Source organism: Pyxicephalus adspersus, chromosome 9 (assembly GCF_032062135.1).
Source record: "Pyxicephalus adspersus chromosome 9, UCB_Pads_2.0, whole genome shotgun sequence".
Taxonomy (NCBI): domain Eukaryota; kingdom Metazoa; phylum Chordata; class Amphibia; order Anura; family Pyxicephalidae; genus Pyxicephalus; species Pyxicephalus adspersus.
The window spans coordinates 52,703,091-52,718,016 of NC_092866.1; the positions used below are offsets into that span (position 1 = coordinate 52,703,091).

Below are 14,926 nucleotides of genomic sequence, written 5' to 3' on the forward strand. Positions count from 1 at the left end.
AGCGCTGGCTGCACATCATTGCTCTGATCTTCAACTACGCAACGCCTCTGCTGTACACCGTGCTTCATCTCCATTTAATAACTCCAACCTCCAGAATAAATTGGTGTTACTATATGTGCACCTTTTTCTCTGAAACCTCTCTTCCATTTGTAAAATGAAACCAGATTATGCAAAGTGTCTTATCAAGTCCCCTGAGGAAGTAGGCAAAACGCGTCGGGTACAAGATTCTCAGTCGTTTATATAAATCCAGTAGAAATCTACTGTCTAGCATATGGTCTTTTCCCCTCCTACAAATATAGAGCAGCGGGGAAGACCATCAATTCTGTAAAAATTGAATTTTTATGTATGAATTTTTAATTTAATATAATTTAACGCATTTGAAACACCCTGGCTTTTTTTGCTGTCACTTCTTTATATGTACATTTATCAGGATGGGCGGTTTGATATTATATTAGGATGTTTGATTAACACTCCTCTTTCTAGTATATCTTGGCAATTATGTTCATTGGGACATGAGTGGACTATGCACAATATACATTGCCATATCTGCTTGTATTCTTCACCAAGGGTTCACGTAACATGATGACAATGCAAAAGCTACACTAGAAGACAGTTCCCACTTCATACCGGTAGCATTGGGAACCAGGACCTTCATGACCTTTTTATAAACTGCAGGTTTTAAGATTGAAAATAACTTCCAGCGTTCTCTCCAGCCCCTTTTAGCTGTAGCCCCTGTATTGTGACCCAACTCTTTACTGAAGAAAATACAGGGGCTACAATTTCTTCCCACCCAGGGTTGAACACTGAACTTCTGAAATTTCAAATTAAACTTTTAAGCTTTTTCCAAGTTCACTTTATACACATTATTGGGTAACTAACTGCATACCCCCTCGTAGTGCTCAGTTGTCCTCAAAAAGGTGAGATATCGCTGACTTGATCGCCTGGCCACTTGTTGGGCCTCTGTTTCTTGCTATCTTATTTATCTAAGTACAGGACTAAACCCTCATTTGCAGATTGTCTTACACAAATCATGTAGTTTACTTAGTTTAGTGACTGCACAGCTAATTCCGAGAGTATTTAATTGCCGTAAAGTAGTTTGGAGCTGGGGAGGGGGGATATCTGCTTTTGATGATCTTTTGTTTAGGCTCCAGAGCAGGTTTGGAGCTGAAGCCCAACTGTAGTGCAATGTCCAGACAAAGGACAAATTCCAATAGCCTAGTGACCAATCCTTTCAATATATTCAGCTTTTCTTTTCCTTCTACCATACCTTTTTATTTGTAAGAATCTTTAGAATGTACCTTAATCTGTGCATGTACAGCTCAGTGTTTAAATCTGACATCTTCTGGACACTGACCCATGGGATTTGTCCTTTGTCTGCATGTTGCACCCCAGTTGGCTCAATTGAATATTCAGTTAAGATCGGCTACATACATTCCAGGAGCATGGAAGCTTGTCCTACAGTTTAACTTCCTAAAGCAGTGGTCGCCAACTTTTCGGACCTCATGGACCACCAAATTCATAATTTTAAATCCTGTGGACCATTTATTTCAATTTTTAAAAAAAGATAAATACATTTGTAAAATAATGATCTTCCTAATGGTGCCCAGCAAGGACTGTGGAGGCTCTGATTCATTAATCAACTCGGGTAGGTGAAGTTTTCCTATTGTTACTATTATCATTAGTTGCATTATCCTTGGTATTACCAAAGAAATGTTGTAATTGTCCAAACAATACTAAAGCATATGGCTCGGCAACGGTTGCCTCATACAACCTAAGATTACACTGACGTCACGCTGCGCCTCCCTTGTTTTTCTGTCTCTGGTACAGTTTGTGAATTTAGTGCAATATAAAGGCAAAAATTGTAATTCAGAATATAAGAATATTCTGTTTTATTATTATTAAAACATAAAAATTGCAAATGTCCAAACTTTTCTGGTGACCACCAACATTTTCTCATGGACCACCAGTGGTCCATAGACCACTGGTTGGCGACCAATGTCCTAAAGCATCCACAGCCTGAGTAGACCTCAGCAGCTGCAAAAGTTAATCCTTGCTCAAAGTGCAAAAGCAGTGGTCTCTCTGTAGAGGTTCAACACCCTACCCCTGGTGTGTTAGAACTTATCAATAAGATAGATGCATGAGCATGGCTGATTGCTGAGCTAAAGGTCCAACTTTTAGCTGATTTGAACAAAAGATTGAGTTTTTCTTTTACTCCAATGCCCATTGGTGGAAGTTTAATTCTTGGCCAGCCAATCAAGATTGCCAAAGATGTCAAACTCAGAAAAATTCTGGGCAAAGATGTAGCAGCTGGCAGTGGTGCTCATGGATGTAGCATGACCAGATGAGGGAAATTTAATTCCACTATGTGTAATAATGTGCAAGGGGAATAACAGTTATGAGTATTTTCTGGTAACATCCCTCAAGCACCAGTTAGATATTCTGCATAAATCAGAGCACAGTCCTTTTCTTATAATCAAAGTAAAACGGTTTGTCCGTCCTTGCTCTTTCTACCTTCTCTTTCACTCTGATTAGCTACTAGGAATGAAGATTACCATTTTCCACTCTATATGGGGGAGCATAGGACTCATTCACCTTCTGCCCATATGACCATACTGGTGCTTGCCAACTGGTCATTCCAGTGCCCTCACATTAAGGGCCCTCACAAGTAGAAGCCCTGTGTAAGTGACTAGGTGATTCTCTTGTTGCTTTTAGCATGGGGATGGAATAGTAGGGGAGCTGATCTGTGTACATCTGCATGGGAAAAGATACACAGGTACTCTTTAGGAATTATTAATATTATCATATATTTATTATTATTACACAGTATTTATATAGCGCCATCATATTACGCAGCGCTGTACAATATCCATAGTCATGTCACTAGCTGTCCCTAAAAGGGGCTCACAATCTAATGTCCCTACCATAGTCATATGCCATTAACACAGGCAATGGACAAATTTGGGGGGAAGTCAATTAAATTAGCTGCATATTTTTGGAATGTAGGAGGAAACCAGAGCACCCAGGGGAAACCCATGCAAACATGGGGAAAACCTGCAAACACCATGCAGATAGTGTCCTGGCCGAGCTTCGAACCTGGGACCTAGCACTGCATAGGCCAGAGTGCTACCTGCTTAATTGGAGCAGAAACTTTTTTCAAACTGTTGGCTGAAGGTAATTATGTCTGTAAAATTCTGCAAATAGTGGTGAAATAGAATGCAATATATTTGATCTTTATAAATATACTCCAGATTCTATTTTATATTGTAGTGTTGTTCATTTTTATTATTTTTTAAATTGAGGTGTAAATATAAAAAGTTGTTTCTCATAGAGCTATCTATCAATGAGAATTTTAGTTACAGCTTTTGCAGAGGGATGACCTTTTTTTTAAATGCTGCATTTAGTCCTCCAGTCTTCACCTGTAGGTTTATAATAGGAATCATGTTAGTGGAAGATCAGTTACCAGAATACCCTATAGACAGACTGCAGCCTCTGAAAAGCAGCTGAAGTTGTCCTTGTCCAATGTACATTCTGTCACTTATGTTACGTGCATGACAAAGAGGTGAAAGCCTATGTTAAACCTGTTAATAATAATTTCTGAGTTTAACATTCTAATTTCCTGTATAAATACAACCTTTCCATGTGTATTTTTATATTGGACCTCCCCACTGGGTCTGTGTTCTTCACTATGGGAAGCAGGCACATTGTGATTACTGGGAGGGGGCAGCACAGTTCTGTACATCATTGGAGGACATGACAGCAACCGGCCTCACTCCTCCCAAGGTCCCTCATCCCTAATACAATGCAGTAGGCTGGTTATTGGGAGGAACTATGTAAACAATAATAAAATAATAATAAAATGCTTTGATGGGGAATGTTGAGTTTAGCAGCAACAAAATCCATAGGTGATTTGCTTCTTTATGCCATGCAAGAGGATCATGGCTGGTGGATGCTGTTCATAGTTTCCTGAAAGCAATAAGCTTTGGTAATGCCTCTGTGCTGGTGTGAGGCTCCATGATTGAAAAGTTTGAAAAGGGCTAGTTGATGCTCGATGTGCTCCAGCCAAGTGTGCTGTATCTGACTTGCTGCAGATTCTAATGCACACAGAGTCCTGGAGAGGAACCTGAAAAACTAAGTAGATTGATAGACAGTGCCGAAGTACCCTCAAAGCATAGCAATCTGCAAGGCACCAGTTAGTGGATCCGCACAGTCAATGCCCCCCTACCACCCATATGTACCCTGTGCTCCTAGTCATGTGATCTAATGCCGCAGGAGACTCATTGGGGGTCATTATTGTGCCGTCCGGAAGCATCTTCCCTGAATAACTTGTTTCACAGCATATAATTTACTCCTCTTTGCTCTGATTTATGATGAATTCTTCAGATGTCCCTCCAAAAAGGCGTGACTAATTTACAAGAGTCGATGCAATTTATTATACCGATTGCAAGTCACCCTCTGGGTCCCTGGCCCACTTCGTCATGACAGGCCGAATCTGAGTCATCGGGGATTACTGCCTGGTGCCACTTGTTTAGGAAAGGGGAGGAGAGTCGTAGGTGACTGACATCACTTGGCAGAGGGTGGCAAAGGCGTCAGGCTGGACACTGCTATATTGGGGTCTCCATATTTAGTCGAGCGTCATGTGAAATTGAGTGTGCGTGCTTAGTGTGCAGCTGCCACTGACTGCTCATTTTCTTTCTGCAGATTTAGAAGAGCACAGGTCTGTGCAGGTCTGCTTTTCTCCCCCTCCTTCTTTTCCTGAGGATCGTCTTCTGGCTACAAGGTATGTGACTTGAATACTGTCTGCTATTATTTAGGAACCTGAGGGTGTCCTGTACACTGGGACCTGGACCCTTCGGTGAGTTTTGTTCATCTGGGGGGGGGGGGGGGGGGGTAGAATATGGGTTTGGGGTGCAGAGAAAATGTTGATTTTTGTGCCAACGCCCAGACTTGTATTTTGTGAAATTTAAACTGTTGTGGTGCAGCATTGCAACACTCCAACAGTTCATGGGATTAAAGCAAACGTAGCAGATAAGTGTCAGGTTATCGGCCAAAAGGATTGGATGGGGCCAATACTGATGATGATTATATAGTCATAAGCGGAACCGCACATCTACTTCTCTGGGATTGTCTGAGGTGAACTATCTATTGCAGGGGTGTCAAACTTAAATACACAGTGGGCCAAAATGAAAAACAAAGACAAAGTCCTGGGCCAACCTTGATATTTATTGAAAAAATATCTACAATTGAGGAAGGTCGCTAATGAATGTCAACAGAGGAGTGGGCGCTTGTGGGTCCTGATTGACGTGCGAGCGGAGAATTCTGAGATTTGTAGTTTTAGCGGTGCATGCATTGTCCACTTGCGGGACAGCTCTAGTAGACATTTGGTAATTTCTTGTGGGCCAAAAAAAATTACAGTGTGGGACAGATTTGGTCCGTGGGCCTGAGTTTGACACCCTTGATCTATTGGATGTCCCATGAAAACCAATTAAATTGGGGTCTGATCATTATTTACAAAGGAATCAGAAACTGCCATGTATTGAGGTCTTGGATTTAAATGTCTGGTGATGTGCAGGAACAAATTAGACTTCAAATTTCATTGGTACCCCCAGAATTGGTAAAAAAACAAATGCTGATTGGCTGCATCGAGGTGTTCTTTCACAATGAAATGTGTCCAATAAATTGGGGTTTTTGAGGGATTTATAATGCCCGAGAATTTTACAAATTTGGGCCTTATGAAGCCAATTTTGCAAAGTATGCAGTTTTGTGTGATTAGGAAAATGGCCATGCGTGTTCAAGAAATTTAGTACTTGTTATAATATTTATATTTAATTGATACTTTCATAAAGTGACTTTTATGTTTTCACTGGTGTGATGTTTAATAATATGATTTAATTTTTATTCAGATTTGAGAATGTTTTCTTTAGTTGTCAGTAAAAGAGAAATTTGAGATTAGTATGTCTGCCTAAAGCAAACCCTTAAAGCAAACTGCCTAAAGCAAAATAGTGTCCCCTATGTGCTACAGTAGCCCTAATATATTACCAAAAAAAAACTTCTGGATATGGGGCAAAGTGTTGCCCTACCACCCACATTGCAACACTCCTGTGAACCTACCCCGGGCCTCAGCACTGACTCATAGGGGGAGGGGGGGGGCCTGGGGGTGCTTGGACAAGGACAGACATACTATTTATGTATGCCGTGAAGTTGCACTAGAGCCTTTTGGGATTAACTGGCCCATTAACACAATGGACCTGATTTAGTAAAGGAGAAGATAGACTATCATGCGAGAACCCGGGTGATCCACCAAACTTGGAACGGATCTGGTCCAGAATTGAAAACATTTGCCAACGAATACAAAACTTTTTAAAGAAATCTCCAGGTTTGTTGGATCACCCAGGTTCTCTATGTTCTCTAATCTTGGAGAGCTTTATTAAATCAGACCCAGTATTTGGGTTTGAGTACAGACTCCATTCATTCATTATGTAGACCTAAATTTCTGGTTCATATCATCTAAAGGTTATTGAGCAGTATTCACCTCCTTTATTCCATGCCTGAATCACACCATGAGGCACAGAATACTTCTATTTCCTTCCACACCACATGGACTGAAGGACATATTTTGAAATCTAGATGCATTATTGTAGAGCAGGGGTGCCCAACAGGTGGATCGCAAAGGCGAGTAGTTTGCGGAGCCCTGCCTTTCAAAATAAACTCTTACCATGCACAGTTTTTATTGTTGGTAGATCATTTTGACTTGGTCATTTTAAAAAGTAGCTCACAAGCCAAAAAAGTGTGGGCACCCCTATTGTAGAGCACGTTCAGAAGGTTACAAAATCTGCTATATGCCAGCTTTTATCACTACCTAGGAACGTCTATACATTGTGAATAAGTGTTGGAATTTACCTAATAAAAGGCAGAGGTGGGCAAATAATCTGTGTGCGTAGACCTATGGAAATATGAACTTGAAAAAATATATTTCCCTATGAGGTTTGCAGCGAGGAGGTGTCTAGGAGTACAGAAGTTGCTATAGGATACTAGAGAAGGCCTGTTATTTATCCTTGGAAAACCCTGTGACAGGTGTGCTCTAAGGACTGCTGGCATAAGCTGGTTTTACCCCCAAGTAAAGCATGAAGGATGGATATTCTCTAGCAATTCAAAAAAAGAATATCCAACTCTATTGAATGATACAATTCATAAAAAAAAATTGGAGGATCACTTACTTGGACCGAGCTCTGAGTCTATAGACTCGACATGTTCCAGATAGGCAAAAAAAAAAAAAGCTGCCAGCTTTTGCATAGCAATCAAATAATGTCAAGAGATACATTTTGTTTTAATTTTTCTGTTGTGTTTTGTAACCCTATTAAGCATATTTCACAAGCAAGGAGAATAAATAAGGAATATGCGGAGTGCCTAGCATGGAGTCCCTTTCCACCAAGGTCGTATCAATGAAAGTTGGGTTCGGATTGGTTTCTGTGCACTCTCCATGTTGCTATTTGCCTTTACAGGGTAGAGGAGACTTTTCTTTCTGTTTTTTTGTGTCAACACAAAAGCAAAACTATTTTTACCCTTCCTCAATTGGCTTCTGAGCCCCCCACTGACCCAAATTAACTTTGTGCATACACCTTTGTTGAGCTCCTTTATAACCTGTTGAGGTTAGTATATGGTCAGAACTGTTTACCTTTACGCAATATTTTATCCTCCACACTCGGTGCTTGGATTTTTTTTTTATTTTTTTTTGGGGGGGGGGTATATATTTTGGAATTTAGTAAAATGGAAGTAGAGAAAAATGCTGCTATGTTTTAATCTGATTTGGACTCCTCAAGCTGGAGACAGTGACCCTGTACAACACTGAAACACTGGCTTTTATGTAAAAAAAAAAATAAAAAAGCACATGTTGTGACAGTGAAGTGCCGGTGGCTTTATATTCTATTTCCATGGATCACAAGACTGCACACACTAATCTTTGCATTTCACTCCATACCCATTTCATGTATTTGCATTTCAGTTTTGTACACGTCTGCTTGCTTTAAAGTGACTTTGTTGTTTATTTTCCTTTTTATTAGAATCAAAGACATCCTTGCAAATAAAAGCTTAGTAATTACTGCTCCACCTTCCCGCGTCACCATTTTTCTCTGGCTTAATGAGCTACGCTAGCTGAAACATCTTCAGCATCAAACCTTTTCTTTGCAGGGATGCCTTTGATTCTGATGGTTAACAAAGGGAAATTACAGGATGTTATAGTGAAAAAACATATATAGTCATTAAACTGATGTGAAAGTAAGTTGTATTATGACTTTGACCTTTTCACTCGCTCATTTCTTATTTTTTATGTAGGCGATTTATGTACAGTTTTTTAGGCGCTCATTTATTAGCTTTCAGGGGGTATTGGAGAGTCCAGCATGCATCTTTGCTAAACACCTGGATGCCACCTAAAGAGGTTTTCATTAACTTTCCTTGCTCATTCTGAACACCCATCAGCATTAAACCCACAAATCCATTTATATAACTGGCACCTTGATCTGGGAAGGTTTCTCCTGTTTTGACCTTGTTTTTTTTTTTAATTCTTTTTTTACATTTTACCATGTAAAAGCAGGTTAGGCAACCTGTTATAGATTTCAAATATGGGGCCTGCATTTTGTATAGCCTGTACATAATCCCACCTTAATATAGCTTGCATCCCTCTCCTGCACATTCTGCCTTCCATACTAATCCACACACATGGCCTGCTCTCTCCACTACTCTCCTACACAAATTACCTGCTTTCACACCCCCTGCATTTATCTTATGTCATACACTCTGTACAGATCACTTGAACCTACTGCCTGCTGTCATCCCTCCATACTGCTCTCCTGCTCATATTGCCTGCAGCCCTACACTTTACACTGCCCTACTGCACATACTGTCTACTTTCATACCCTCTGCACTCCTCTCTTGTACATGGTGCCATACCCTCTGCACTGTGCTCCCGCTGTCAAAACTCCTGCACTCCTCTCCTGCTCATACCGCCTGCACTCCTCTCTTGCTCATACCGCCTGCACGTCTCTCCTGCTCATACCGCCTGCACGTCTCTCCTGCTCATACCGCCTGCACGTCTCTCCTGCTCATACCGCCTGCACTCCTCTCCTGCTCATACCGCCTGCACGCCTCTCCTGCACATACCGCCTGCACGCCTCTCCTGCACATACCGCCTGCACTCCTCTCCTGCACATACCGCCTGCACTCCTCTCCTGCTCATATCCTCTCCTGCACATACCGCCTGCACTCCTCTCCTGCTCATACCGCCTGCACTCCTCTCCTGCTCATACCGCCTGCACGCCTCTCCTGCTCATACCGCCTGCACGCCTCTCCTGCTCATACCGCCTGCACGCCTCTCCTGCACATACCGCCTGCTTTTCTACCCTCTGTACTCCCTTCTGCACATACTTCCTACTTTACCCTTGTTGTTCCTCAACCTTTCCTATTCAGGAACAGGCACACTTTTGCAACCCCGCAATCAAACTCACATACCAATATACCCTTAACCATTCACACAGCAATTTTGGTTCTGTCATTTTCAGATTAGATTGATACCAACATCCTAAAGCTAATGGAGTTCAATTAAATAATATAAAAAGTCAAAAGTTGAAAATATTTTGTTAGATCTGTTTGATAAGTGCATAAAATGTTTGTTGAAAGTTCTGGAAAACTTGTGAGCTGATAACATCCTCTGCTCTCTTCCTTTGCTGCACTGTTTAGCATTGCTCCCTGGAGTACAACACCTCATGTTTTAGGTAAGGTTGGGGGTGCTCTGTAGACCCAACATCCTTTTTGTTTAGGATGAGAATGTATAGATACAGTATGATGAGCCTAGTTAGGTTACTGGCTGATTCAATTGGTTAAAATTGAAAATTACAAAAAGTAGGGTAATTGTAACATAACAAATATTCTGGATTTTACAAAATGATGCCGATAAAATGCCTATGTGCCAAGCCTCTCTCCTCCAATAATATGACTGTACAGTAGGAATGAAAAATAGGAAAGAAGGAAAAGCAGGCTTTTTAAGGCACAAATATGTAGTTAATGTATAAAAACTATAGCAACTTTGTTTGAAATACACAGAAAATAAATCAACGTGTAAAGGAGCATGGAATATTAAATCTATTCACATAGTACTAAACATAATTTTAAGGTTGACAGACTTGAATAGAAGCACAGGGCCACATAGCGGGTCTCAACCCGACGCATTTCGCCCCTATGGGCTTCCTTGGGATTAAGAGACCCTATAAACTATGATAATAGATCATTTCAATGTAGATAATGACTTAAAAAATAATAACCTTTAAGGGTATCAAGAAGTAATAAATTAACTTATTGGGTGCAATGTGAAGAAGAAAGCAATATGTTGTTTATTGGTCCAGGCTGGACATTCCAATCGAGGTAATAGTAAGGTAGTTTGGATGCTCTGACAGTAAAAATTGAAAATTGCCACAGAAAAGAAAACTAACACAGCCTCTACGTCTGCTTGATAAACTGCAATATAATAAATATTTGCTGTTTAGATTACACTTTTGTTTTGATGGGTTCAAATAAACAAGCAGTCTATTTAGAGGGGATGATTTGGTTCCTAATGGACTGTGAGTTGGATCCCATGCTGACCTTTTATTTTGTAAACTCCTTTCACAAAATCTCCCCACCGTACAATCTGGCTCCTTTCCTCAATGGAGCTCTGCAACAGACGTGCTCCAAAATATAAGAATATTTTTTTAAAAAATAATGCCGTAACCTGAGATCATTTTATTATTTTGTATGTAGATTGGGGAACTCTTACCTTGAATTTCCAACACTCCATAATTTACAAATGGGGTAAAAGTAAAATAACTGCAAATTGAGAAAACAGTTCAGCCAGATTCACACACACAAGATCACACAGATTTATTTATCAATGTATCAGGATACGCAACACTTAAATAAAATGCCAAAAGGTCATTCAATGTACAATGCATGATGTTGTGTAACTTCCTAGATCTTATCATTGAAGAAACTGGTTTTACCCTTCCACTAAAAGCAGTCACCATTTTTGTGTCTAATCTTAAAAAAAAAAAAAAAAAATAGCAACTAAGTAACATGAGAAACTAATGTCAGCACAGGAGATGTAGCTGACAAAAAGCTCTGTCCTGAAACACAAGATGACTGAGCTGACAATGATATGCTGTTTTCTCTCCCAACCCATATTTAGAGATAACCGAAATATATGAATTCTGATTGGCTGTGATAAAATGTTGTTCTTTGCCTTGTTAAATTTAGAATATTAGTATAACAAGTGGTCTCCTGCTGTTGACCTTTTCCACAATTGTCCTCTTGTACGTGAGCTTTGAAGGTGGATTTTAGATCTGTGAGCTTGTTAGCATTATGCGTACTCTAATGGCAAAATTTCTTTTATAAACTTGGCCGCTAAGCTTCCAGCTGCAGCAACCAAAGCCGATTGATGGCATTTCTCTGTTCTAGTGGAGTCTCTATATTATAGAATGAATAAATCAGACTGGCTGTGGCCAGGTGGGAAGGGGGTGAGGCACAAACTATTTTAGGCAGATATATTTGGAACCTCCCCTGTTCTCTGTATAGGAAGCTGAGAACTGATCCAATCCATCAGCGCTCTCCAAAAAGTGAAATGCTGGCTTTTGAATTTGACATGTTTGATACATCATTACTAGAAATAATACAGTTGATTTGTCTTGTTGTTTAATGCTTTCTGCATATTTATTGCATTTAAAGATTACTGATCCTGTAAAACATTTTTTTATTTTTTTTTTTGGGATTATTTTAGTTAGGTTGGTTAGGATAAGCTTGAGAAAATCGCTATTGAAGAAATTCTGGTTCAGATTTGGATGACCTTTTGACTCTGATAACTTCATCCTTGTCTCCTCCTAGCCTGAGACTTAGATGAAGGTAGGTGAGGCCTCTGACTTTCTTAGTCCAAAATGTTAGAAAGTTCAGACCTCACCTCCCTGTAGTCCAACTGGATACTAGAAATTAGCATAGGATAGTAGAACTCTACTACTTGTCATAGCAAACCTTGCTGCAGTTTAAGGTGACCACACATTTCAATCTGAATATAAAAAGGATAACTGAATTTAAAAGAGTCCTCCAAAAAAACTCCCTTCTGTCCCGTTAAATACTCCAGATACAAATTCTTCCTAAACCCTACATACATATGGCAATGTGCACCAGTTATAGAATGAAAGTACAACCCAGTACAGTTTCCCCCCTGTGGGGAGATTTTTCCTTTACATTTACCACTTTAAGAAATGTCTGATGTCGGAGTCCCCCACTATTGTGTCCCAAAGAGTGTGGTGGAGGGACCACAGCGCTCTGCGGGGGAGTGTTAATGGGGCACACAGCGCTCTGCAGGGGAGTGTTAATGGGGCACACAGCACTCTGCGGGGGAGTGTTAATGGGGCACACAGCGCTCTGCAGGGGAGTGTTAATGGGGCACACAGCGCTCTGCGGGTGAGTGTTAATGGGGCACACAGCACTCTGCAGGGGAGTGCTAATGGGGCACACAGCGCTCTGCAGGGGAGTGTTAATGGGGCACACAGCGCTCTGCAGGGGAGTGTTAATGGGGCACACAGCGCTCTGCGGGGGAGTGTTAATGGGGCACACAGCGCTCTGCGGGGGAGTGTTAATGGGGCACACAGTGCTCTGCGGGGGAGTGTTAATGGGGCACATCACATCTAGATTTGCAACATAGTGACCATCAGACAAACTGTCACTGAAAAAGACAGGGATAAAGTCTTCTTTAAATTTATTTTTGTTTCACATTTCTTGGAAACACAAAGCATTAATGTCACCCAGCCCATGTTGGATTCTCTATGTATGACTTGTTGAGTTGCAGTCATGAGTAAGAAAATAACATGCTACTGCAAAGGTGGGTGGATAAAAAGAGGGTGAAAATATCCTCCCTCTGTAGGGGTTTTAAAAAAATCAAAGCCCACCTATTATATGATAATCAGATTGGGGTATATAGTATTTAGTCTTTAAATCTGACCTTTTTGTACAAATTCCTATTAGGTGCAGGCTTCCCTCTTTCTATCTTCTGGAGACTGCCAGGCTCCTATATAGGGAGTGGTGGGTAAAGGAGGGGGTCCGTCTCATAGCTGGCAGCAGGTGCTGATATTTTAGGCCTGCGTTCAATGTTTATTTTGGGAGTGAGAACAGTTTCCGTTCTTGGATTGTCTGAGCTTTTAATAACAAGTGTTGGGAAAGGGGCTGCTGAATCCTCCTATTAGTGAATGCAAAAGTACAGTCATTCTTTGGTCTGACACATAGCCTTGTCACTGGGGGTCTTTGCGTGTTTGCTCCGTGGGGGTGTCATCAAACAGATCCCCCTTATTACACGCAAATCACACCAGGACTCTGGCTTAGATGGTCAAGCGCGACTAATCTGATACCCTATATAAAGCCGTGTTGAATGTCGCAGGTTTGTATTATAATTCCCTGTCTTGAGTTTAAGTCGAAACCTTTTAAAAACTTGTAGAAGAATATGGATCAGTATTGGAAGAGTTGGATCCTCCTGGGGATTTCATTTAATGTCCGGGTGTCATGTAATAACTTGGTGGAAGCAATAACTGGGATAAAAAGGTTCTAACCTAGGGGTGTCCATATTTAGTCCTTCCGGGCCAGGACCTCCAAGTATTTAGCTATAAATCAGAAAATGACGTCTTTTATTTGAAAATCCTGGCCTATAATGTGGCCCTTGATGGGTGGAGTTGAGACACCCCTGTTCTAACCCTTCTTAGGTAGACTTCTACTTTGTTACTGGTTTTTATATAGGAAAAATAAATCATTATGCCAATCAATTTTAACTTTTCTGAATAAAGTAGGGATTTGAGGGTTAGAGCCCGGATTCTTTACTTTCTTGCTGTTTTGTTCTTGGTGACTCTGCCAAATTTTATTTCTTTTGCTGCAGTTGTAGGGAATGTGCTGACGTGGTTGCTTCATGCTAAAGAATTCTATTATTCTCCTTGGGCTATATTTTACATAGACAGCATGGACAGATATAGACAGCATTGAGATTGTTTTTGTCATATATAAAGTTGTGCATTATTTTTATGTATTTAAGGCATTAAGTTTGATTTAGAAACCTGTTGGGTAATGCACCTTTTAACCGATTTCTCTCCTTTCTTACAGTGCCAGATTAATCTGCAAAAATTCTGTGCTGCAAGAAATCCGCGGTAATGACAGACGAGGGAGGGGGGGCTGCCAGCGGCAGCTTCTGGGAGGTGAGTGCTGTAGACTTTACCTTTCCTTTTCCTTTTGTAAAGAGACAAAGCTTTGCGCAAGCAAATGCTGGTCACATGATCAATACGTAGCCAAATGTTTTAGATCAGCCGAGTCAGAGGGCAGATAGGCCAAGTCAAGTCAATAATGACTGCTCAACCTAAGCAGTATTAGCACTAGATGTGGCTATTGTATATACTGTAATATAAACTGATCTGAATATGAACCGAGGCACTTATTTTTACCTTGAGAATATAGGTATTGTACTTTGACTCAAGTATAAACCTAGGGTTCAGGATGCAGCAAAATGCCAACAGAAATGCCAATAACATGAACATGGGTATTTGTCTGTGGTGTAGTATTTTTAAATCCTGGGTAAAAAAATAAAATCACATGGGCTCATCTTGTTTATTTAAACTTTTATAGGTTAAAGTACTAAAAACTTTTAGGGTATATTTAATTAGTCTATTGTTCTTTGCCACCTATTGTTGACAACCAATGGTGCTGAGTCCTCATTTAATGTGCAAAACAAATTTTGCTAACATATGTGATTAGTGTGTTAAACACTTTACTTAGGTGCACAGCTTCATCTACTGGCATGTCCTAAGTATAAAGCATGATTCTTTTCTAATAGAATTTTGAGAGCAAAAAAAAAAACACTGTTTATACTCATACT

The 14,926-nt window shown here is 40.5% G+C and overlaps 1 protein-coding gene across 9 annotated transcripts in view; it reads left to right on the forward strand.

Annotated features, from left to right (window-relative positions):
• The window catches only part of PACSIN3 (protein kinase C and casein kinase substrate in neurons 3), a 75,237-nt gene that overhangs the window by 39,426 nt on the left and 20,885 nt on the right, over positions 1 to 14,926 (forward strand). For 5 of the 9 annotated variants that reach the window (XM_072421992.1, XM_072421999.1, XM_072421998.1 and 2 more), the window contains exons 2-3: positions 4,699 to 4,777; positions 14,161 to 14,252. In XM_072421992.1, the coding sequence (XP_072278093.1) occupies positions 14,208 to 14,252 (45 nt within the window). In that variant the 5' untranslated portion in view covers positions 4,699 to 4,777; positions 14,161 to 14,207. Of the gene's footprint in view, positions 1 to 4,607; positions 4,778 to 6,716; positions 7,501 to 9,729; positions 9,765 to 14,160; positions 14,253 to 14,926 lie in introns of those variants that run through there. The other 4 variants (XM_072421995.1, XM_072421996.1, XM_072421997.1 and 1 more) reach the window with 3 other exon arrangements.